The sequence below is a fragment of the Theobroma cacao genome, chromosome 6, assembly GCF_000208745.1.
Source record: "Theobroma cacao cultivar B97-61/B2 chromosome 6, Criollo_cocoa_genome_V2, whole genome shotgun sequence".
Taxonomy (NCBI): domain Eukaryota; kingdom Viridiplantae; phylum Streptophyta; class Magnoliopsida; order Malvales; family Malvaceae; genus Theobroma; species Theobroma cacao.
The window spans coordinates 22,656,118-22,679,850 of record NC_030855.1 but is presented as its reverse complement, the minus strand read 5'-3'; the positions used below and the strand labels follow the sequence as shown (position 1 = coordinate 22,679,850).

The following is a 23,733-nucleotide window of genomic DNA, read 5'->3' as shown; positions in this document are numbered from 1 at the left end:
TGAAGCCACTACTGCCTTGAGATAGGATTGATTTCACAATGGAATACAAAGCGAGTTAGACTGGACTAACAGGTTTACAACTATAGCAGTATGAGTTTATGGCGGATGGATGAACATCTGACTGAAAGGAATATCTTAGGTAGGAGAACAATTGAAACAAATCTATGCTTCTATGTTTCATTATGATTTAAGTGTTGTTCAACATTTAGGATATATATATACACAATCGTAGAATAATTGAGAAACGCATCTGGATGTCCTTCCATTTTTTCCCCATCCTGGTTCTCCACTTTTGGAAGACCTCTGCCCTAGAAACAATTCAATATCAACCTTTAAACAGCCAAAGAATGATGTTACAGAAGATCAGAAAAAGATGATTCACAGTGATTCACAGAGAATGTACATAAGATTCATGTCCCATTGGCTCTTTTTCGTATTGAATTTTTGATGCAATTAGCTAAAATTCCAAACTTCAGGCACTCAACTTAGTGTGTTATATAGATCAGAAAGTGCATGGTAGAGAGTGGCAGCAGCAGGTGGACGAGGCATTGACCCGAGAAGTATATCTGACGCAGTTATTGACTGGCTGCCATAGAATCGGGAATTCTCTCGTCTGCGAGTGGTGACAACACTTCCTTCAAGTGAACATCCAACAAAAGCTCCTACATCATCAAACATAATAAAAATTTGGGCATTAAAACCAAACAACAAGAATATAAATAAACATAAACATAGGATCCAAGGTAAAATGGGGAGGTGCCGCAGCTACTGTCTGCTGGGAATAATGGAGGATGCAGCTGTTTATCTGGCCCTTTAGACAATCCAAAGAAACTCAACTAGCAATACTTTTAACTTTACAGGAATCAAAGAGTGGGTAAACATACCATGTGTTGGAAAATAGAGGCCTTTCTTGTCAAGGTTAATGGTTTTATTGTTATATACTCATAGACATTATCTATGTCAATCTACAACATGAAATTTGCACCCGAGCATTTAGCTCAGTGGTTGATGTATAATCCCCCTGCCTTAAGAGCAGGGTTCAAATCCCCCCTCTCCCAATTAAAAAAAAAAAATCTACAACATGAAACAGTGATGAAATTCACTAAGGTGAATATGCAGCTAAAGAAGAATGGCAATGTCGCTCTGAATAACTGAAAAAGAGCTCCAAGAAGCAAGGACCTCAATTAATTTATTAATTATTTTTGGCCAAAGATCTGAATTTCAAGATTTTGCATCTAATGCTAAATTTCCAGATAGACTATCATCTCATTCTTTTAAGTAAAAAGTTCAAGAATATATAAAGAAGAAAGAACTGCTGGTCAACATTTCCATCTGAATAACTAAAAGAAAAATAAAAATCCAATGACTTAACTTAATTGAACTACATTTACAAAAAAGGAAAGAACCTCAAGCGATAAGAGAAAGATACCTTTAGTGCAGCTGTATGTATAACAAGCAGCATAACCACCATCACCAGCTCGTACATCAGCTCCCATTGCCCGTCCAACAATACCTACAGCCGCACTCAAACCAGCTCCAACAGAAAGATGCGCATTGCTACTAAAAGTCTTGACAGCATCATGTGTTCTCAATATTATAATAAAATCCGTCAGTTCTCCCCCAGCCTGCAGATGTAACCCTTAATAATTAGGAGAAAAGTGAAAAAGAATAATGAAATTTCACACCTTTGGCCCATTTCATCTAACCGTCCACATATCCCCAATGAGTTCACTTTGCTCAAAACAAGACTCTGTGCCGTTTATTAATAAAGCTGAGTCTCAGCATTTGCTTGTCTTTATTTAAATTATTTGAAAAGTAAATAACTTGCTTTTGGGAAAACAACAAACAAGGAAAAATTTTACCCTTTCTCCAAAAACACACACACACACACAAAGGCAGCTAAAAATGATCCTCAGCAGCGGAGACTGGAGTATCTGTGTGAGAGAGAGGCTAGAACCAGCATCTCACACGGACATACACACTTTTACTTCTGAAGAATTGACAAAAGTTGATCTTGTTCCATACACATAATCTAGAAAGAGCAAGCCTTGAAGTTTCACTAGGATGAATATATGGCATACAACCATTTCCAATTTCTTTGAGGATATGAATTTCCAATAAGGAGAAGTTTAGTGTATGTGATGTTAAAGAACAAAGATTAAATATTCACCTGAGCTCCCCATCCTACACCAAATGAAGAAATGGCAGAGGGTGGAGACCAGGAGCCATTCTCTCTATGAGCAATCGCAAGTCCAGTTCCAATATTGTATGTAACCATGGCACCAATTTTCACAACAGATATTATGGCAAGGCCTTTTGCTTCTCGGAGAATGGAATCTGGAATTGCTTTCTCAGGTTTCAAAGAAACTACCTGGCCAGTAAAAAGGAAATGGGTGAGAATGCCCAAAAGCTATGAAAACTTCCGAATGGGAAGAAAAGAGATTGACAAAAAAACAACTCTACAAGTTTGTTCTGTATGTTGGCACTTCAACATGCAAATATGTGAATAACTTGCTCATTTTTTTTTCCTGTTGCATGAAATAATATCCTGAGAAGCTTTTGAGTAAGAAAATGAATAATTATCAAGCTAAAGTAATTAGCAGAATAAATGGCCCCTCATATTCACAGAAATGTGCACTTTTATGCAAAACCCTATGCACCAGTTTATTGGTTACCACTTCATCAATGATACATAATCCTCAAAGATCAATTCTTACCTTTGTAATATAACCCCGAATAGTGTTTGTTGCCTTATAAATTTCATGTTCCATGGACTGCCCCCAAGGAAAATTAACCCAAGATCTTAAAGTACTGAGGTCTGTCAGGTCATGAGTTGGCAGTTGAGCAGCATTACTGACTTGGTCCATCAAGTATGGCTGGACAGACTCAAGCCGCACACAGCATACATCACAGACCCGTTGTGGATCAGCAACACGGAATTTTTCTGGCAATAAACTCCTTCCTTTAGAACACTCACCACAGAATATTCCTCCACAAAACCTACAGTGGTGTCTAGAACACATGATTGGGTGAAACCTTACACCACACAGCATACAAGTGGAAGCAGCACTGTCGGCCAACCACCTTGGCGGTTCTGCTTCAAGAATTTCCTTCACACTACCCATATTTGCTTCAGTTAGTGTCTGAGACATCTCTTGCCAAGCTTGCTCAAGTAAATGACTTGACAGCCACGAGATGCCACTTCTTTGAATATCACCGGAAGTGAAAGCATTGACTTTCCCTCGGGCAGCAAGTATCATCTCCACTATCACATCCCACATCGTCAACTCCTTCTCTTCCCCAAGGAACTCGCCCCATCCCATGTCACCATCAGGGAAATAACCCCCATTGGAACGGAAACCTCTAGCCGACTCTTCATGATCACCTTCAAGCATAGGTGGAACTGAGACCGGTATCCAAACCCCAGTGTCTTCAGCAAGCGGGGAGTCATAAAAGAAGTATTTTCCCGACTTCAGATAGGTGGTGTTAGGTTGTTTTTCCTCATCATTCAACTCCTCCATACTTTTAGTTGGAACTGATAACCCATCATCACATTCTCCAGAAATATTCATCCCTTGCCTCTCTAAACTAACATTGCTTGGGGAATCACATCTTTCAAGTCCCGTGTTATCATCCTATTGTTGACATAAAAACGAAAAGCAAATAATTGTAAACAAAAAGAAAAAAAATCCCAAATCAGAAACATCCCAAAAACTTTGAATTTCAAGGAAAAAAAGGCATCTTTTTTTACTATTCTTAACCTTGAAATTATCAATACAACTAGACCCATAATTCATAACATGAAAATTTACATACCCCCAGATAAATGGGGGCCAGGAAAACAAAATCAAAATCCAAACTTTCTCTATACAAAAATTACATGACTAATTCAAAGAATAGAAACAATTTCAAATACTTACAGCGAGAGAATCGGAGTTCCGGCTGCCGGTATCCTTCTTTAGGGACAAAGAAGAAACCCTAGAATCCAATACCTGGTTTTCTGGAACTCTGGAATTATGATCAAAACCATAACTTTGATTGGAACCCTCCATAAAGTGTTAAAATTTAATTAAATTCTTAAGCTGAATAAGGGCATAAAGGGAGACTATTTACAGAGGAAAAAAATGGAAGAGTAAAATAAAAATAGAGGCGAAAAAAAAGAGAGAAAAAGAAGAAACCTTTTGGAGTTGAATTATAAGAGAAATCTCTATTAAATATTAAAATGGATCAATTCATTAATAATTGAAGAAAGAGACGGATGGACTTGAGCTGCCTTCAAAACTTGGAGTCCTTTTGATGTCACGTTTTCTTTGCGGTGTTAACTTCATATTTTTATTTTTTATATTTTTTTCTCCGGTTAATTACTTAGTTACAAAAGGAAGGTAAAAACAGCTCCTTTCAACATAAGACATAAAACAAAAAAAGAAAAAAAGAAAAACAGCAAGCAACTTCTAGAGTCTCTCCATGGCAACAGCAAGCTCTAAACTTTCAGCCCTCTTCCCAATTCTCTTCCTTTTGTTATTAACTCTAAGCCAATCATCATCATCATCATCATCATCATCATCGTCATCGCCTGATAACATCACTGGCAAAGAACCTTCAGTCTCTCGGTACCGCACCTTGTTAGGTTTGCAAAGGAACACCAAGAATCAGATCCCAAGCTGTGGAGAAATGATGTCAAGATCTCAATGTTTGCAAAACCCAAAGTGCCGTTGGTGCCATAGTGAAGCTCTGGATAATTTGTGCTTTAGCAAGGCTGAGGCTTGGCGCTTGCCTCAACAGGTTTTTCTTTGTGATTGATATTCATTCACTTTCAACTTGCTTTCTCTCCTTTTTTGCTTCATTGTATTCTTTGTTATTCTTGTACTGTCCTAGTTACTTGTGAATGAATGAGTTGTTCAAGAGGAGATTGTAGTTGTAATTTTTTTCCTTGTTTCTACGAACTAGTGACTTGGTAATTGATGGTGATCTTATTACTGATGTGGGTTTCCATTCCCTTTTTCGGAGGCTAATTTTCTTTTTCATTTTTCCACTATTTGATTTGCTGCCCAATGTGGATTAGTTGAGAATGGAGAGGGAGTATTCACAAATCAAGTTTATTCTTTTGCTTTTGGATTGATCTAAAGTGGAAATTTGGGAAATGAATTTACCATTTTGATAGCTGCGAGGATGTAGGCGAGAGAATTGGTTAAAATTTGCTTCTTGATTTTCTTGATGGTTGTGATCCAGCCGCTCAAGAAGATACATGTTCACTTGAACTCTACTTATTAGTACAAGAATTTGTTGGCTGAATTGGTTGGACTTTAATCACTTCTTTCACTTCATGGGGAGCCATCAAATCCTTGATGGGTGCACCATAACAATTCCGTTTTCATATAGATGACTTTGACACCCTGCTCTAGAGCTGATTTCAAGTCTATTTGGCATGTGATGTTTCTCATGTTTGCAAATTCTATTTATTAGATCTATGTTAGCTTAGGATGTGAAATTCTGGCTGTTTCGCCTCATTAGGGCATTTTGTAAATCTTTTCCTTGGTTATAATAGTAGAGATGTGTTGCTTCCAACTGTCCCAGTTATGGTGCATATAAAAGATTCAGAAAGAAGATAGCAGTGGCACACTGATCTAAACCTAGATGAAGGACCCTGACTGTTGAGCATTAATTTTGAATTTTGGGTTTCTAAGGTTTAGGTTTATGGTTTCAGGACTAGGACTTCAATACAATGTATTTGGCTCCAGGGGTCCAAGACTGTATCAACTTATATTGGGCATTTGCTTTGCATTCATTGCCAGTTCTATGCATTGTGATTCGAGGGTTCATGATATGCTAGTTTCAAGTGAGTTCGAACATGCAAATTTCATTTAGCTTAATGCACCAATATCTCCTATGTGTGCTCATACAGAGGAATTGTGACTCCTTGTCTTTTAAGGATTTGGAGAGATGATTTGGTGTTTAGAGAACTTGTACATATTGCTTTTGTTTCTTTAAGAATATCTGCTCAAGGATGAATTCTCTGAAGCAAATGCGTTGTTTGGAAGCTTTTAACATGTTTTGACAAGATGAGGAGGAAATGTGGCCATTTGGCTTAACATTTAATATGGAAATAGGGAGCTGCTTGTTCAGGTGAGCCCAATCAAACGCTAGTTTTATGGAGAAGATAAGAAGCTCATCTTGAACATAAAAGAAAGTGGTAAAGTTTCTTTCCTTTGTGATAATTCTCCATGGAGAAATTGAAGGCATCTCGTGCTGAGTCTCCTACAGTTTACCTGCATTACTAGTAGCCTTACCGGAAGGACTTCTTTGTTCAAAATGTTGCTGACTCAAAAGGCTTGTTGTCGATGGTAGTGAAGACGCATATTTTCTTTCACATGACTAAATCGTGGTGAATTCACTGGAAATGCCTATGCTATTGAGGTTACTTTTCTTCTTTTGCTGTTCAATACAGACATTTCGCCAAAAATTTTAAAAGGTAAAGTTGATATTATCCCCAAGGCAATCACCTCCTGTCCATCAATTGTGCACTACATTCCGAAAAGCCTTGTAGTTTAAGCTGCATACCCTGCAGATGGTTCCGCTACACTTGCTTAATCAAAGAAGGACACTTTCTTGAGAGTAGCAAGAGTTGGATCAATTGGACTAAGAAGGCGGTCTGTAAGCAATGATATGCTCGTTTTGAGTGCTCCAGCTCACACTCCTTCTGAATCTGGCAAGGCAGATGAAGAGATTACTGAACTCTCATACTTCAAGAAAAGGTTATAACAAATGCACAAAGCAGCTACAAATGCCCCCTTCATTTATGCTTACTGATGAGCAACCTAATCCTTGATACAAACGTGAAAAGTTTAACCAGGAGAAATTGAACGCGGCTTCTATATGCAGGAGATGCCACTGCAATTATGGGATTACATTTTTGCGATGATACTGTAGGACAAATTTCAAGACAAAGATCAAAATACAAAGTAGTACTATTTGTTCAAACTACAGTGTTGAACATCAAATGTGTTTTGGTCGTCTGGCCTTAGATTTGATGAGATATCCTACAATAGAATGGGCAAATCAAGGAAGTACTATCATAGCACTGATAGAAGAAGCTTTTGTTGAATTAATTTAAAGAGCAGGCCGTAGGCTAACAGAATAGCATCTTCTAAAGACTGTAGGAAGGAGTATCCAGCAACCTGGATAGTTTGCATATGTTCTTAAAGGCTCGGAAGACACGTCTAAATTTCAGCAATAGCTTTATCAACTTAAAGGGATCGTAGCTAGAGCTTATTCTTTCAAACTTCATGATTTTTGTGCTGGAAAGTTTGAAACTAGCTATGGATCCTTTAATCCTTAAATTAAACAACTGAAAGACAAATTAAGAGAACAATAAGTGGAATTTGAACAAAAAAATGCATTATCTTACCTTTTCATTTTCTAATTTGAGCAAAATCTATTGTTCAAACACAATTACAACAAATCAGAAGAGAACAAATTGAACCACATTAAACAAAGTAAGCATCATAAGTCCAACTGCACAAAGCCATGATCCTCTGCACCACCAGTGCTGCCGCCACCGCTACCACCACCACCACTAAAATACTGCTTGACCGCCACCCTCATATCCTCAAACCGTTCACACCACTCAAAAAATTTCACCAACTTCTCCAGCTCCCTATCCTCACCGTCCTCCACAAACGGCCGTATGGGGACAGCATTCTCAGGCTGCAAAGAGTAAGCATTCGGGTTATCATCAACGATCACAACTTTCCCCAAATCCCTCCCCATTTCAGACAAGTCTTTAACAAACTTCCCTTCCACTTGCTTGCACGAATCCCGATAAAGCCGGTACGATATTAACCCCTTAGGATCAAGCTTATCCAAAACCTGAGAAGCATATTGCTTGAGGCCTGCCGTGAACACCACCACCTCGTATTTCTTGCTGATTTCTTCCAAGAAACGATCGACGCCGGGTCGTTTCAATACGTAAAAATTCATAAATTGACCTTCAATGTGCGGCCTTACTAAAAAATCATACATTTTGGGAGGTGGGTCAGGGCTTGAATGCACCAAGGTCTCGTCAAGATCAAGAAAGATAGTTCTTTTCGTCTCCGAGATCAACGGTGGAAGCAAGCAGCGGTCGAATTCAAGGGCACGAGGAACAATGAAATTGCTTTCGAATTCATCAAATTCTTCTTCTTGTTTTAGGAGTTTGAAGCCCTTGTGGCGGCGTTTGGTGGTAGAAGGGGTTGCTATGTGGGCTAACTTTGAGAAAAGCCTCACAAGGCGGCGATGGCACGTCTTGATGGATTTGTTTATGGAGGCAATGACGGAGAACGAGGCATTCTTCTTCGCCGGAGAAGTCTTTCTCCGGCAGTGGTTAAGACGGTGGCGTTTGATGGACCGCGGCGGAGTTCTCTTGATAATCTTGGAAACCATCTCAGGGCTCTGGACTATAATCGGACGATCCAGAATAATCATCAGCGAGAGAAAAACAAAGAAGGAAATGTTTTCATAGATTTACAAAGAAGAGGAGGAGGAGGTTTCCCTTGGTTTAGGTAATAACGGGGACGGGGAGGCTCCGTAATATTTTAAATTCTGGTTCGGTGTAACGGTCATGGAGTTAGGTTCGGAGTCGAAGCTGGATAACTTTTAGTGAGCGAGAGGGTGGTTTCTTTTGCTTACGTGGATTTATTTCTCTTTTGGGTTTAAAATTAAGCGAAGTGTAAACTGTTGAGTGCCGTTGCCCCTACTAGGTTAGTTTACACTCACACATGATTAAAATTTTGTTTTTCTTTTTTTTTTTATTAATTTTTAGATTAAAATGTAAATATATAAGACTTGAGTATTTAGTTTATTGATTAATATATAATTTTTTTACTTAAAAAATAAAATTTAAATCTTTTTTTTCCTATTTCTAAAAAAATATAAATATATGTAGGAAAAATTAAGAGATAATAATTTTCTTATGCTATATTTTGTGTAGCTCACACTCAATTATTAGCAGCGAAGCGAAATGTTGGGTCTCTTTTCCTGTCCCGTAGATAAACTTTTACCAAGTGCTTATTTGATGTTTGTAGTGTAAAAATATATTATTTCCGTGTATTCAAACAAAGAATAAAATTAAGCATTATCAATTAAAAACTCTTCCTCCCGTCACTTTTTTTTTAATTTTTTTCTCTTTTAATCATTTATCTTTTTATGATTTTTATTTGAAAGAAATATTAAGACGAGAAAATGATAAGAAAAAAAAAATAAAGCATGAATGAATATGACTAATAGATTTGGCAAAATTTTTTTGTTTTTGGCTATACAAAGTTGAATTAAATAGATCTCTTGCACTGTCCAGTGCGCATTGTGGCACCCCCAAGGTACTGCTTAACCGCATCTCTCATGTCATCAAAGCCATCACAATACCTCTCGAAGAACCCCAGCAGCTTCTCCAATTCCCTGTCTTCAACGTCATCTTCAAATCGCTTTATGGGGATTGCATTTGCAGGTTGCAAATAATATGAATTTGGGTTATCATCAACCATCACAACTTTTCCAAGGTCTCTCCCCATCTTCGCCAAGTCCTTCACGAATCTTCCTCCCACTTGCTTGCATGAATCCCTATAAAGACGGTGAGATATCAGGCCTTTGGGGTCTAGAATATCAAGCAGCATTGAGGCATATGGCTCGAGCCCTGCTGTGAACACCACCACCTCGTACTTCTTACTGATTGCTTCCAAGAATTCATCGACCCCGGGTCGTTTCAACACGTAGAAGTTCATTCTTTCCCCATCAATATTTGGTTTAATTGTGAAATCATACAGTGGTGGAGGCGGGTCAGGGCTTGAATGCACCAGGGTCTCGTCCAGGTCAAGAACGATGGTTCTCTTTTTATCCGAAGCTAATGGAGGAAGCAGCTGAAGGTGCTCGTTTAAGACGAGAACCAGAGGCATAGCAAAGCTGCTCTCGAATTCAAGTTTAAGTCCAGGGTCAACGCCGGCTTCGAAGAGGGTCTCTTCCTGCTCAAGGAATGGTAGGCTTTGGTGGTGTCTTCTGCGTGCCAACTTGGAGAAAAACTTGATGAGGCGACGGCTGCATTCGTGAACGGACTTGCTTATTATCGAAGCAATCACGACGAGCGATTTAATTTTCGTTGTAGATGATCTTCCCTTACGATGATGGACACGGTGGAGGCAGTGGCGGAGCAGGCGGTGATGGTGGCGGATGATGGACCTTGGTTGGACCCTTTTGCTCATCTTCAATAACATGTCTTTGTTCTGGGTATGGATGGGTTCGACGGTCGATAACGATTCTTGTGTAGAGAGATACGAAGGAAAATGAACATCGAAATTTAGGGAGAAAGAAATAGAATCAATGATGTCGGCATCTACCTGTCGAGATGGAGGGGCTTGGGAGGTTTTGAAGCCTGGTTCGGTGCAACAGTGGTGAATTTGTAGGTTGGAAGCCAGAACTGGATTTTCATTGAATTTAGTAGTGAGAGTGGGGGATGTTGTTTAGTTAGTTTGGTTGGGTTTTGTCTGTTTTTTTCTATCTTTCTGTTCGGTTTTATGTTTGCTGCTAGTAATTAGCAGCTAAATAATGCATGACAACCAGAATTTGCTTAGTAAACCTAACAAATTTAGTAACTGAACTTATAGATATTGAGCAGTTGCAATCTTTCATCTGTCACTAATTAATATTTACTTTATTTAAGAAAATTTCACAATTCCTATAAATTGAACCTGGACAGGCACAAGCTGACCTAGCACGTCGTATAAGGACAACCCATAAAACTGGGTGGAGTCACCCAATACATGGGTTGTGTTGGGTCGTGAAGCCGTTCTAACACGAGGTGCACGAGCACTGATGGCCTGACCCTTTAGAGTTGTCGTCCAGAGGTTTGGCCCAGTCTAGCTGATCTTCCACAATCTTTTTATACTTTTTTTTTCCTCAAAAATATCTTTCATTTTTCAAAATAATCATTTCAAAAATTATGAATTGTTAATAATTTATACAAGCATTTTGGTTAAAGAATGATTTTTTTTCCTTTATTTCAAATTCAACTGTTTAAATAAAGAGATATCTACACATGTTAATAATATTTTTTTCATTATTTTTTCTCTGAGGATTTGTCGTCAATATGCAGGGTCTGCGGGCATAATGGCTTCAAATCTTCCTTTAGTAATTGAGGGGTTCTCCCCTCTTTCTTTAATGGAAATTATCTTTCAAAAAAGAATATGATCACTTTTACATGCCTACCGGTACATAGTTTAAGCAATAAGTATGATACTTATTATCTTTTTATTGTTAGTTTAAGATTGAAACTTAATTAGAGATTAAATTATGAAGTCACGCTTACTTGATGTATATAAATACAATTAAACATGAGAAATCGTATAGTATGGCACTATCGATTCCATTATCATGATTGAAATTTTGGAGATATTTTTAGGTAATTAACATCAGTAATTATAAATTAAACAAACAAAGTTTGATATGATGCAAATTTAATTTGCCATCGTAATCTCCAACAAAAAATTAAGATAGGCAAAAGAAATTTATCTAAACGTATCATTTCTCCTTAATTAGTACAAAGAAGCAAAATCAGTCCTTGATGCAATGACTGGAGGAACCTCCTATCACTCTAGAAAGCATTCTTGAAGCAAGTAGCCATATAGTATATCAATTTTGACAAAAAGAAATGGGCCGATGCAGAATCATGGTTAACCGACAGGCACCATTGTAGTTTCCAAAAATGATCACCTTATTCTTCAGCACCTTCCGAGGTACTGGTTCACGGTATCTCTCATGTCTTCAAAGACATTACATGTCTCAAAAAACACCGTCAACTTCATCAACTCATTGTCCCAAAGCTGATCACCAACAAACGGCTTTATGGGGATCCCGTTCTTGGGTTGCAATGCAAAAGACTTTGGGTTATCATCGACGATTACAGTCTTCCTCAAGTCTCTCCCCAGCCGTGACAAGTCCTTCACGAATCTCCCTCGCACTTGTTTGCATGAATCCCTGTAGAGCCGGTGCGATATAAGCCCCTTCGGGTCAAGAGTATCCAGCACCTTCGATGCGTACGCTACGTGCCCCGCCGTGAACACAACAAGTTCGTATTTCTTGCTGATCGTCTCCAAGAACTCATCGATCCCGGGTCGTTTTAACACGTAGAAGTTTATCGTCACCCCGTCCATATTTCTCGACACTATGAAATCGTACCTTGGTGGAGGCGGGTCGAGGCTTGAATGCACCAGGGTTTCGTCCAAATCAAGAACAATCGTCCCTTTTTTGTCTGAAACCATTGGAGGAAGCCGGTTGCGGTGTATGACAAGAACTGGGGGTACAATGTTGAAGCTGGTTTCGAATTCAAGTTCGAGTCCAGGGTGACCAACTACTTTGTTGGTTTCGAGGTCGGTCTTTTCCTCCTGTCTAAGAATCTCGAAGCCCTTGAGGCGGCACGTTGGTGTTACCATGCGCGCTAGCTCGGATAAAAACTTGTTCAGGTGATCGCGGCACTTGACAATGGACTTGTTTATTGATGCAATGATGGAGACCGAACTGATCTTCCCTGGAAATCGCTTTCTTTTATGACAATAATGCTGGCCCTTATTGCATTTTTGTTTATTGGACGGCATCTCTTGGTTCTGAATTGTGATTGGAAATTCGACAAAGACCATTTGTTTGACAGAAGTTTGATCATTGATCAGGGAAAACAACACAAAAAACACAAGAGGGAGAGGAGTTATTTTTAAAATAAAATGTTGCTTCGATGTTACGGGTCAGTCGTTAGTGAGTCGAAGCTGGATTCCTAATCTAGGAGTCCAAACTGTTTTACAGAGAAACAGAGATGGTTTTTTCTTTATTTCTTCAATTTTATACTTCTTTAATTTTTTTTTTGGCCATCTGCCTTTTCTTTCTTTCTTTTTTTAGGTGGGTTTTAGTTTAAGAGCAGGTACAGGTGTAAAATTATTTTTACTTTTGTTAATTAAATTGTGTAATTATCTAAACAATTTTTATGTTTAAAATTATATAGGTGTACCTAAAAGTAAAATAATAATATACCCAAATATTTTATTCAATAATTGATACATAATTTTTTTATTTAAACAAATATTTAAATCCCATTTACTCCTAATTAAAAAAGAAAAGTAAATTGCAAGAGATTGATAGGTGCATGCCTCGGGCTTTTCTTAAACTGTGGGCTTGAGTTGGGCCTCTCGGCCTACAAAACAGCAGATATGCGTTCGGCTTACAACGTTACCATAGTTGCATGGAAATGATCCTCTCCATGCAGTTTTCGAATCTTCGGATCCAATCTATGCAGCCATCTATGTTCAATAAAGCTCTACACCTAAAGGCCAAATAGGCTAGACTTATCCACAGGTTGGGTCGGGACCAGAACTTGGACATGATTTAAGGTTTGGGATCTTGTTTATTAAATAAATTTAATTCAATTAAATGAATCAAGTTGACTCGAACCTTTAGAGGTTTCGATTGGACTTGATCCTGCCTAACCATAAATACCTCCAAAAGCTAATTTTGTACAAACCAAAAGGACAAAAGGATGTATTTAATTTAAATAAATGAATCAAATTGAACTTATTTGCTAGAGTTCTCGATTGTACTGGCTCCTGCCCAACCATTCGTACGTACTTCTTACATAAGAATGACGCTAGAGATGAGAATTTTTTTATATATTTTTGGGAGAATTAGTTATAGTTTCAGTATACTTGGCCAAATTCTTTGTCAAGTCAAATAAAGGTGTACTTGTAACTTCCCCATGTAAACTAGTTTTAGTGGTGGCCAAATGATGGGGTGATGATGAGGAACATGAATAATTCTATACGCTTTATTAACTTTATATCTAGTGTTGTTATAATCAATCAGTTAGTTGAAAGAAAGAGGTATTGAAAAATTATACTATTTTATATTATGCATTTTCAACACCAAAGAGAAGGAAATTAATGTGACAAGGGTCTTTGCCTGCCACTTTGTGAAAATATATATATATATAAAGAAGAAAAAGCCTCTAATAAGCCTCCATCAATCATGGCATTTCGTTGGAAATCTTAACTTGACCGACTATTGTAGTCAACAAATTTATACTGGTATTGATTCGAAGGTCACGACTTGAGCTTCTTCTTTCCTTTTTTGAATAAAAAAAATCAATGACTATGGATACATGCTTGTCATTCGATTGAGTTGGTAAGAAATTTTAACATGGGATAGAGATTCCAATCATCTTTGATTGGTTAGTATTATTTCATTTCTTTAAAAGAATTAAATTCTAAGGTTTTGGGTCCCCTTTTCCCTTGAATTTTCATAAACATATATCTAAGAATAATTAGTTGGTTTGTATATATTTTCACTTCAATTCTACCTATTCTAGCAAACAAAATCATATGACTTCAAATTGTATTACTAGAAGTTTACATTTTTGTGGAGAGAGAGAGAGAGAGAGAGTCTAACGTTTATGTACACAAATGAGATCAATATAATCAATCATGTATCACGAATCTCATATTAATAAAAAATAAGTATAGACCTCATAAGTAAGAGCTTTCATCTACTTAATAGGTATCTTTTTTGGGTTAGAAAATGGGCTCATGACAAATGATATTAGTCCTTATGAGAAATATCAAAATCGAAATAGATCCGGATCAAGATAATGCCCTTCTCTTATATGGGCAAAAGAGTTCGTACAACGTATTTCTTATACAATTAAATGGGTAGAATGTTATGAATTTCATATGAATAAAAAATAGGATAGGTTTTAGATTTATAAATAATATTACGTACATTATAAATAATATGTAATTACTATAATAATTATGGATACATGCTTGTCATTCAACTGAGTTGGTAAGAAATTTGAACATGGGATAGAGATTCCAATAATCTTTGATTGGTTAGTATTATTACATTTCTTTAACAGAGTTAAATTCTAAGGTTTTGGGTCCCAAAATCATATGACTTCAAATTGTTTACTAGAAGTTTACATTTTTGTGGAGAGAGAGAGTCCAACATTTATGTATACAAATGAGATCAATATAATCAATCATGTGTTACATTAATAAAAAATGAGTGCAGATCTTATAAATAAGAGTTTTCATCCACTTGATAGATATATATTTTAAGTTAGAAAGCGGGTTCATGATAAATGATATCAACCCTTACGAGAGATACCAAAACCAAGAGAGATTTGGACCAAGGTAATGCTCCTTTCTTATATGGGTAAAAGAGTTCCTACAATGCCTTCCTTGCACAATTAGGTGGATTGAATGTTACGAATTTCATATGAATGAGAGATGGGATCCGTTTTAGGTTTATAAATAAAATTATGTAAATTACCAGTAGTATAATTATGTAAATCTGAAAGGAGCCAATTAATCTCGATGATCTTATCATTACATGACAAATTAAGTGGTTTAATCGTATCTAGAAGAAGTGAACGTGAAACCAATGTGAAAACGGAAGATTTGCAGGAATCTAAGCCCAAAAACAGTGGCACACGATGCTAATGAAGATGGTAAATGTCCATAGATTAAAAAGGCAAAATCAACCAACACTATATTGGTAGTGCTTATGACTACGAATAGAAAGATAAAAAAAGGGGTAAAATAAAGGTGACTATTTGGCAGTTAGTGGGAGGTTGGAGCGTTGCATGCGCATTGAACAGAGTTTTTGTTGGTAGGTATCTGATTCCATCGATTACCACTTCGGGTACTCAGCAGTGGATTCAATGGAAATTTTCTGTAGTTGTTGATAAAAGCATGCAAAAAGTCTTTACTCTTTTGACAATTTTGCGGTTAATGTTCCCTTCTTCAAGTGGAAATTCATGCAAAAAACAGGATTTAATGAAGTTGACTTTTTAGGCAAAAGCAGTGGCATGCATTAATGGCTGCCAAATATCTGGTTATTTCATTAAATATTGGCATGAATTAGTCCTACCGTAGCACTCTCTTTTGGGGGTTTCCCTGGTCCATTTGTATGTTTTTTTTTTATTCTTCGGTAATGTAGGGAGAAAAAGAAATTCCTTTCACACATATAATAACAAGTTAATGGGAATGCAATTTACTATTTACATATAAGGCATAGATAAGCTCTAATTGGATGTCAAAAAGAGTAACACAAAGAGAACACTTCAGCAACATTTACATTTTCTTGTTTGGAGATGCCTAATTGGGTCAAAACAAGGATCTCTCTTATGGTCTTGTAAGTCATAATTCAGTGATATGCTAAGGAGATTAAGCCTCTCAAAACAAATGCAACAGCAGATCAAGTTGAGTTAATGCAGCAACAGACCAAATTCCAGAGTCCTCAAGTCTCTGAAACTCAAATCGAGAGATCAAACAATGATCTTTCAATGATCCAGTCAGAAAAAAATGAAGCGGTGCAGATCACGTGATAATCTTTTTATTGTATTGTTTAAATTCAAATCGTTAGTTCAAATAAAATTAAGTACGGATCTCAAACAGCAATTAGTAATCGTGATGATCGATGAGGCAATAAGATCACATGATCACGCAATTCATGACAGAATATGAGATCACTTTGCTGGGACATATTTCGTGCAGTCTCTTCATCCACAGACATATATAATATAGACTTTTTTGTACTTAAAGAGATAAGTCAAACTCAAGAACGCATTATTTTCCAGTTTTTGCTCGTATTTTAATCATAAATTCATTCCCCACAACCTTCCATGGGTTTGTCTGAAGGCCTACCATAGCAGATCGTCAGAACTGCTACAGCCAAAAGAACAAAGGATAATTCTTTAAGCAACATATTTTCCATTTGGTTTCTAATTCTGAAGAATGACTTGCTGAAAATGGTGATTTTTAGTTGTCTATATGCCAGATTGCCACTTGTCAATGGCCAGGCTAGCAAGTAGCAACCGCCAGTGCTTTCATCTCCAATTACGTACTGCCCCACCATTGCGATGGGACTAATGCGGAAATTATGAATTTTGTTCATAACCATTAGATTATATTAATCTGATAGAAGTACCCAAATATATTTTAAGGCAAATGAGGGTAGAGTTGGCTCATTACTTGCTGTAAACGCGGAGAAGCAACGAATAAAAAAATCAACTAACAAATCGCAAAATATAGGACCCCCAAGGAGTTAATTTAGCAGATACAGGGTTTGAAAAGTTATTGTGTGTTGAGGGAAGCATATCCGAAATTCCCCGTTGACAAAATTTCTTGTCCCTTATTGTCTTGATGTGCAAGATATGATAGCTGGTCTGTGATCACCTACCAAGGAAGGAGATAATTGCGAAGTTCATACATTATTAATAAAGAATTTCAACGAGAAATTCCAAGGGGGTGAAGGACTGAAACCCTTGTTGATCTTCTGCAAAGCAGAACAAGTTTGTGATTAATCAAATTGTCTTGAGTCCCGCACCAAATCCCCTGATACTTGGGGAGCTGATTTTGGTATCCTCTCTACATTATTGTAATTAATCAACATGTCTTCAACATAATTTGCTTAATCTTAGGCTTCAATCTTAGTCCTACACTCCTACCTGCAAACTTTTATAAAGGGAAATGTGAAGGATTGTGTTTCACAAAAAATGTGCTTAATTTCGGTGTTGTTCTGTAATTTAATTAGCTGATGTAGTCAAGGGTCTTTTATCAGTACTTGAAAACCTATGCTATATGAGTCGATACAATGTTGTCAAGGTTAGCGATTAGTTGACACTTGATAGACCTGAGACACAAAGTCCTTTGCGGCAAAGTGAAACTGTTACTACAACAGCTGTGCATCTGACTTCAAATTTAGCTCAGAACATAAACATAAGCATTCATTCTCGAGAGGAAACGGATACCGTATGGCGGGATGGGTTAAGCATAAGCGACAAGAGAGTCTGTCGAAACCCGCAATTGCATAGTATTTTTATAAGCACAAGTTTTCCATTAACAAATTACAAAGAGCCGCAATGCTTCTAGATTGAGACACTATCTTTTCTTACTGACAACTACTGCTATTTGGCAGGAAATGTACACAGATTCACCTAAGAACTTCAATTTTTATGCTTGGCATTGCTCAACAGAGCAAGAGATTCTGTATATATATATAGAGAGAAAAAAAAAAATTGTGAGGAATGAGCTTTTTGATAAAGATATTTTAAAAGTAATCATCAAAATAAATTTAATTATTTATAATTTAATAAAAATACTTTTTAAATTATTTCAAATAAATTAAATTATTCATCATAAGTTTTTTTCATTTGTGCTTCAGATTTTTCTCTCTCACCATCCCACTCTCTCAAATTTTATTGATTTCTCTCTTCGACATTCGTTTGTTTTGCTTCTGATTTTTTTATTTTGCGTTTTCAAATTTTTTTTTGTGTGCACCAAATAATGGTTTTGAAGTGTTTGGGTGTGTGGTTATTTGAGAAATTCGATTTTTAGGTATTTTGAATAAAACTAAAACAGTAAAAATAATCACAAATGTATGAAATAACTTTTAATTGAATCAATTCGGGACCTAGACATTAATAAACTCAAAATTTTGAAATTTATAAACCTAGGTTTTCAAAAAAAAAATTTTTATTTTTAGTCAAAATAGGTATTTTAGATTAAAAAATTTGTATTTTGATTTATGAAAACATGTTAAAAACACTTTAATCGGTGTCAAATTGTCAAAAAATTAAAAAAAAATGAAAAAAATTGAGAGGATTTAAAGTTTTTGTTCGTAAGTAACAATAACATTTTATGCATTAAAGTATAATAAAATATTTTTGAATATGTCATGTAACAACAATATTTTTTCAACATGGCGTGTAACAACTTTTTTTAACCATAACGTGTAACATGTTTTTGTACATGACGTGTAATAACAGTATTTTTTTTCAACATGACGTGTAACAATAATATTTTTTTTCAACATGGTGTGTAACAACCTAACCACAACTTATCACATGTTCTTGTATATAACGTGTAACAATCTAACAATGGCGTATAATAACCTAACCATGACTTTTCACATGTTTTTGTACATGACATGTAACAACCTAACCATAACGTGTAACAATTTAACTATGGCTTGTCATATATTTTTGTACATAACGTGTAATAACCTAACCATGATTTGTCACATGTTTTTGTATATGACGTGTAACAACCTAATCATGGCTTGTCACATGTTTTTGTACATGATGTGTAACAACCTAACCATGACTTGTCACATATTTTTGTACATGGCATGTAACAACCTAATCATGACGTGTAACAACCTAACCATTGCTTGTCACATATTTTTATACATGACGTGTAACAGCCTACCCATAGAGTGTAAAAACCTAATCATTGCTTGTCATATATTTTTGTACATGGCGTGTAACAACATAGCGTATAATTTCATTAAGGATAATTTTGTCTAACTTGATTAAAAATATTTAAAATTATAAAGAGATCTATTTTTTAAAACATCTTATCTTTAAGAGTTATTTTTTAAAATGTCCCATATATATATATATATATATATATGTCAAATTTGAGGAACTAAGAGGACTAGAAATTATCTACAATTTCGTCCTTATACTAAGCTTCCTTGTTTTTTTTTTGTACTCAGTCCTGGCATTTTTTACAAGGAAGTTGATTCTCTTTTGTACTTCATTGCATAATCAATGGATGTACACCATAGACAATCACGTACATCAAACGACATATATGTGTTTGTTCCACATTAAATGTACACTGATAACATTTTCTGATTCTATTTAGTTCAAAAAGGGTTGTTTTGCCTAATAAATTTATAATCTTTTTGAGTCGAAACTCAGCTTTTGTTTATGACAAGAAATAGACCAAGTTAATTGAACGGTTGATATGACTTCCCCTTTTTTGTACAAAGAAAAGCAGATTATCATGTGGATTTGGGTGTATTAACTTTACATTATAATTCAGAATTATCTCTCTTAGTTTTCCTCCAATTGATTTAACCTTTCATAATTGTCTTTTCTTGACATTTTTAGTACTTTTTGGTACAAACAGTAGCTTTCTACTCGTTCTTAGACGTATAAGGAATGAATGATTCAATGCAAGGGAAAAAATCTTCTCCAATGAGAAATTATTACATAGCTCTGGGCTGGAAATTTTCGTTTCTTTCCTTTTCCTTTTCAACATTGAGGTTGGTAATTTGGGAGTCCATGCCTTTTGGAAATGAACAACCCTACCAATTCCCCAGACAAGGAGGGAGGGATGGTGGTCCGACTGAGAACTGTCACCAATTGTTTAATGCCTTGAATAAATAAAACCCAAATTCTACCTAAGTTTTGTTTTCGAATACAAAGGAAAAGAAAACATTTTAACAGAAACCCAGCACCCTCCAGCATTATGTTAAAACTGTAAGTCTTTCGGATTCCTAGCAGCAAAACCAGTTTTCCTCTTGTAATGGTATCCATTATTAAATGCGCCTCTAGCTATAGATAAACACCAATTTATTATCCTCTAAGACTTAAATGGCACGGCACCTTTACAAGGAAAAGGTTCAAAGAACTATAAGCTTGCCCTATGAACCTACACACAGCGGATTCTTTAGGAAAGTCTCTGATAAAATTGGTATGTCCATCTCAAATTTAAGTCAGTACAAGCAGATTACCGTCTGTGCAATCTTGTGGCCACAATAAGAATAAAAACCAAAAACAGAAACCCTTTTGAAGTTAGAAAAAATAGAATGATCATAAAGTACAGATTCATTTGTCAGTACTAATCACAACCCGGAATTAATCACCACAGCTGTCTCTACAGAAAATGAACAATATTCATAGTTTGTCACTATTAGTTGTAGATTGTGGAGTTTTCAAGTAATGAGCTTACCTTTAATCAAATAGAAGAGAGGATTTGGGAGTAAACTTCAAAATATAGTGCTGTGTTTTCGGCTATGATGTGTGCCCATATTAATGGGGCTCAACCAAAGGAGATTACAAACTTGCAACGAGAGGACCTATTAAAGGCATTCATTCATGTCTTTCTGTATAACCGGTGGGTGGTTGAAGCAATCTTCAATGCTTTTTCACTGTACACAAAGCCCTATTCAGTCACATTTTTCAACGGTATCTCCAATGAAAAATATAAATATAAGACTATAATAATAGTAAAAAGAAAAGAAAAAAAAAAAAGGAAAGGCAAAGAAACAAAGAGGTGCATGGTCAATCTCTCGTTTTTTTAAGTTGACAAAATCCAATTTCTCTTTCTCTCTCTCTCTCTCTCTCTCTCTCTCTCTCCTCCTTNTTCTTCTTCTTCTCTCTCTCTCTCTCTCTCTCTCTCACCCCTCTTGGTTTTTTGGATCATCTAGGCTGCCCTTTAAATTGGATTGCTTTGGTGGGTTTTTGCACACTTTCTTCCTGGTTGTTGAGGAGCAAAAGCTAGCAGAGCAAGCAATCTTTCTGTCTTTGGTCTCCTCTGTTTTGCTCTCTCCCTTTCTTTTCTCTGTTTTACTAATTTTCTTTTCCTATAAAAATTAGCAGTCATGGCTGAGATCTCCGGGAGTAATGGAAATAATGGAGTAGTCCTGAATGTGAATGGTGAGGCCAATCATAATCCTCCTCCATCAGCCGCCAAAAGCAAAGGCTCTGACATCGGTTTCTCTGTACCTTTCATGCAAAAGGTAACTCTATATATTCTTCTTTCTTGTCTTTTTCTACTTTTCCTTTTAATAGTATATTCCAAATTAACTTGTACAAATCTCGTCTGCAAAAACTCAATTTTCTTTTTTTTTACTTTGATCATGATCGATTGCCATGCTTCACATATGACCCCAGCAATCTTCATCCCATATAATTCTAATTCTAAGTTGTTACTGTTATGTGGTAAATAGTTATGTCTCAGAAGAATGAATGGTGATTTGTTCTTCAAATTTGCAGTTGATGGCTGAGGTGTTGGGCACATATTTCCTGATATTTGCTGGTTGTGCATCAGTGGTGGTGAATGTAAACAATGAGAAAGTGGTTTCTCTTCCAGGGATTTCCATGGTGTGGGGATTGGCTGTGATGGTCTTGGTTTACTCTGTGGGTCACATATCCGGTGCCCATTTCAATCCTGCAGTCACCATTGCTTTTGCTACCTGCAAAAGATTTCCTCTGAAACAAGTAAGTAGTGCCAGCATGGTCAATACCTTCTTTTTAAGAAAAGGAAAAATAATTGCCATTCCTTCTTATTGTAAAAAATTGGTCAACAACAAATATCAACTTTAAGCTAAATCTGGTCATCCTGTAAGAACTTGAGATTTAAGAATAAATTTTCCTGTTGAGAAAGTAGAGTTAAACCTTTCTTCAAAAGGCTAAATAAGCATTGCCTGACTGCAATTTGGGTCCAAGGCAATGTTCCCCATGTGATAATAGCTAAAGCTACACAAGTTTGCAGTGGTTAATTTAATTTGCTTCATAATTTAGGTGCCAGCTTATATATCAGCCCAAGTTCTCGGATCAACTCTGGCGGCTGGAACCCTTCGTCTGCTGTTCAACGGAACACACGACGTCTTTTTTGGAACGTCGCCACAAGGGTCTGACTTGCAGGCTTTCGTGATGGAGTTCATCATCACTTTCTACCTCATGTTCATTATATCTGGTGTTGCCACCGACAACAGAGCTGTAAGTCCTCCCTCTTCAGTCTTCACCTTCATCGTTTCTTTCCTTGAAAGAAAAATAATGGAGGTATATGGTAATAGGTTTGGTGAATTAAGTAGCCAACCTCATTTGCCTACTAAACTTATCAATATTTATTTCACCATTGATTAATTTGCCTAATATATATTCCATAGTATTTGAATTATAAGGTTAATGACAGTGACTTGGTCTTTTCATCTTATCTGTATTGACAACGATATTAAAATATAAAACGTTTTGAAGCGTCAGCAAATAATGTTTCCAATTTGTTTATGTAGATTGGAGAACTTGCTGGACTTGCCGTTGGCGCCACCGTGCTGCTCAATGTGATGTTTGCCGGGTATTATATTTTTGCCTAGCTTTTAAATCTTTGAGTATTGAAATCATATTTGTAGTGTCCTTCAGAAAACTAAACAGCAAAAAGCTAATGAAAAGTTGAATATGTCCAACATTTCTGCAACAATGGACATAGGTACAAATGTTTGAAGAACAACCCAGGGGTCAAACTAAGCATGCTTTGTCTTTGCTGTCGTCTTTTTAGCAGTACATCTTTGTAATTTTCAAATTGATATATGCTGATGATTTAAGATGCTGTTGGACAGGCCAATAACAGGAGCATCGATGAACCCAGCAAGGAGCTTGGGACCTGCAATTGTGTCCAATAATTACAAAGGTATATGGATATACCTTACTTCCCCAACCCTTGGGGCAGTGTCAGGTGCTTGGGTTTATAACATGGTGAGGTACACAGACAAGCCATTAAGGGAGATCACCAAGAGTGCCTCTTTCCTCAAGAGTAGTGCTTCGCGTAATTGCAGTTAACTTACTAAGTGTAGAAATCTAGGAGGTCTCCTTTTGCAGAGGACTACAGAACGTATTATAAAAGTGGATTATTAACCTTACTGCAGAAAAAAAAAAATACCAAAGATGGCTGGTAAATAAGCTTGTACTGGTCATAAAGTAAAAGGATGTTCGGCTCATTACTGCGGTATTTCTGTAACCGATCATTCGTTTTCCCTCCTATCCCAAGTTTTAATAGCAGATGATTCAAATGCCCAGTACCATGAATGCTTGAATTAATTTTGAAATTCTTCTAAAATGGCTTTGCTTGCGGCCCACTTGGAGCAGATTGTCTTTTATCT

General features: G+C 36.5%; 5 protein-coding genes across 6 annotated transcripts; 1 reads left to right on the top strand and 4 right to left on the bottom strand.

Moving 5' to 3' along the window:
• LOC18596625 lies at nt 152-4,171 on the bottom strand. The gene is made up of 5 exons (XM_018123434.1): nt 3,921-4,171; nt 2,718-3,635; nt 2,171-2,371; nt 1,430-1,625; nt 152-662 (listed from the first exon to the last, which is right to left on the bottom strand). Exons 1-5 carry the CDS (start codon nt 4,050-4,052, stop codon nt 481-483), a joined length of 1,629 nt encoding a protein of 542 aa, XP_017978923.1. The 5' UTR covers nt 4,053-4,171; the 3' UTR covers nt 152-480.
• LOC18596623 (CTD small phosphatase-like protein) lies at nt 7,370-8,542 on the bottom strand. Its single transcript, XM_018122662.1, has one exon. It carries the CDS (start codon nt 8,458-8,460, stop codon nt 7,501-7,503), a length of 960 nt encoding a protein of 319 aa, XP_017978151.1. The 5' UTR covers nt 8,461-8,542; the 3' UTR covers nt 7,370-7,500.
• Nucleotides 9,303-10,238, bottom strand: LOC18596622 (CTD small phosphatase-like protein). The gene has a single exon (XM_018122848.1). The coding sequence runs from the start codon at nt 10,236-10,238 to the stop codon at nt 9,303-9,305; it is 936 nt and encodes a 311-aa protein (XP_017978337.1).
• LOC18596621 (probable C-terminal domain small phosphatase) lies at nt 11,742-12,452 on the bottom strand. Its single transcript, XM_007025220.2, has one exon. The coding sequence runs from the start codon at nt 12,450-12,452 to the stop codon at nt 11,742-11,744; it is 711 nt and encodes a 236-aa protein (XP_007025282.2).
• Nucleotides 21,234-23,690, top strand: LOC18596620 (aquaporin NIP1-2). 2 transcript variants are annotated; one of them, XM_018123504.1, is made up of 6 exons: nt 21,234-21,308; nt 21,455-21,594; nt 21,851-22,075; nt 22,379-22,576; nt 22,870-22,931; nt 23,194-23,690. In XM_018123504.1, exons 2-6 carry the CDS (start codon nt 21,457-21,459, stop codon nt 23,411-23,413), a joined length of 843 nt encoding a protein of 280 aa, XP_017978993.1. In that variant the 5' UTR covers nt 21,234-21,308; nt 21,455-21,456; the 3' UTR covers nt 23,414-23,690. The 2 variants fall into 2 exon arrangements, with proteins under 2 accessions (XP_017978993.1, XP_007025281.2); XM_007025219.2 differs by having other exon boundaries at nt 21,249-21,594.

Coding starts and splice junctions, on each gene's coding strand:
- LOC18596622 (XM_018122848.1), bottom strand. CDS start 10,238: ATGTTATTGAAGATGAGCAAAAGGGTCCAACCAAGGTCCATCATCCGC.
- LOC18596625 (XM_018123434.1), bottom strand. CDS start 4,052: ATGGAGGGTTCCAATCAAAGTTATGGTTTTGATCATAATTCCAGAGTT. Junction 3,636..3,920: donor GGAACTCCGATTCTCTCGCT/GTAAGTATTTGA, acceptor TGTCAACAATAG/GATGATAACACGGGACTTGA. Junction 663..1,429: donor TACATACAGCTGCACTAAAG/GTATCTTTCTCT, acceptor TTGATGATGTAG/GAGCTTTTGTTGGATGTTCA.
- LOC18596623 (XM_018122662.1), bottom strand. CDS start 8,460: ATGATTATTCTGGATCGTCCGATTATAGTCCAGAGCCCTGAGATGGTT.
- LOC18596620 (XM_018123504.1), top strand. CDS start 21,457: ATGGCTGAGATCTCCGGGAGTAATGGAAATAATGGAGTAGTCCTGAAT. Junction 22,577..22,869: donor TTGCCACCGACAACAGAGCT/GTAAGTCCTCCC, acceptor TTGTTTATGTAG/ATTGGAGAACTTGCTGGACT. Junction 22,932..23,193: donor CTCAATGTGATGTTTGCCGG/GTATTATATTTT, acceptor GCTGTTGGACAG/GCCAATAACAGGAGCATCGA.
- LOC18596621 (XM_007025220.2), bottom strand. CDS start 12,452: ATGGTAACACCAACGTGCCGCCTCAAGGGCTTCGAGATTCTTAGACAG.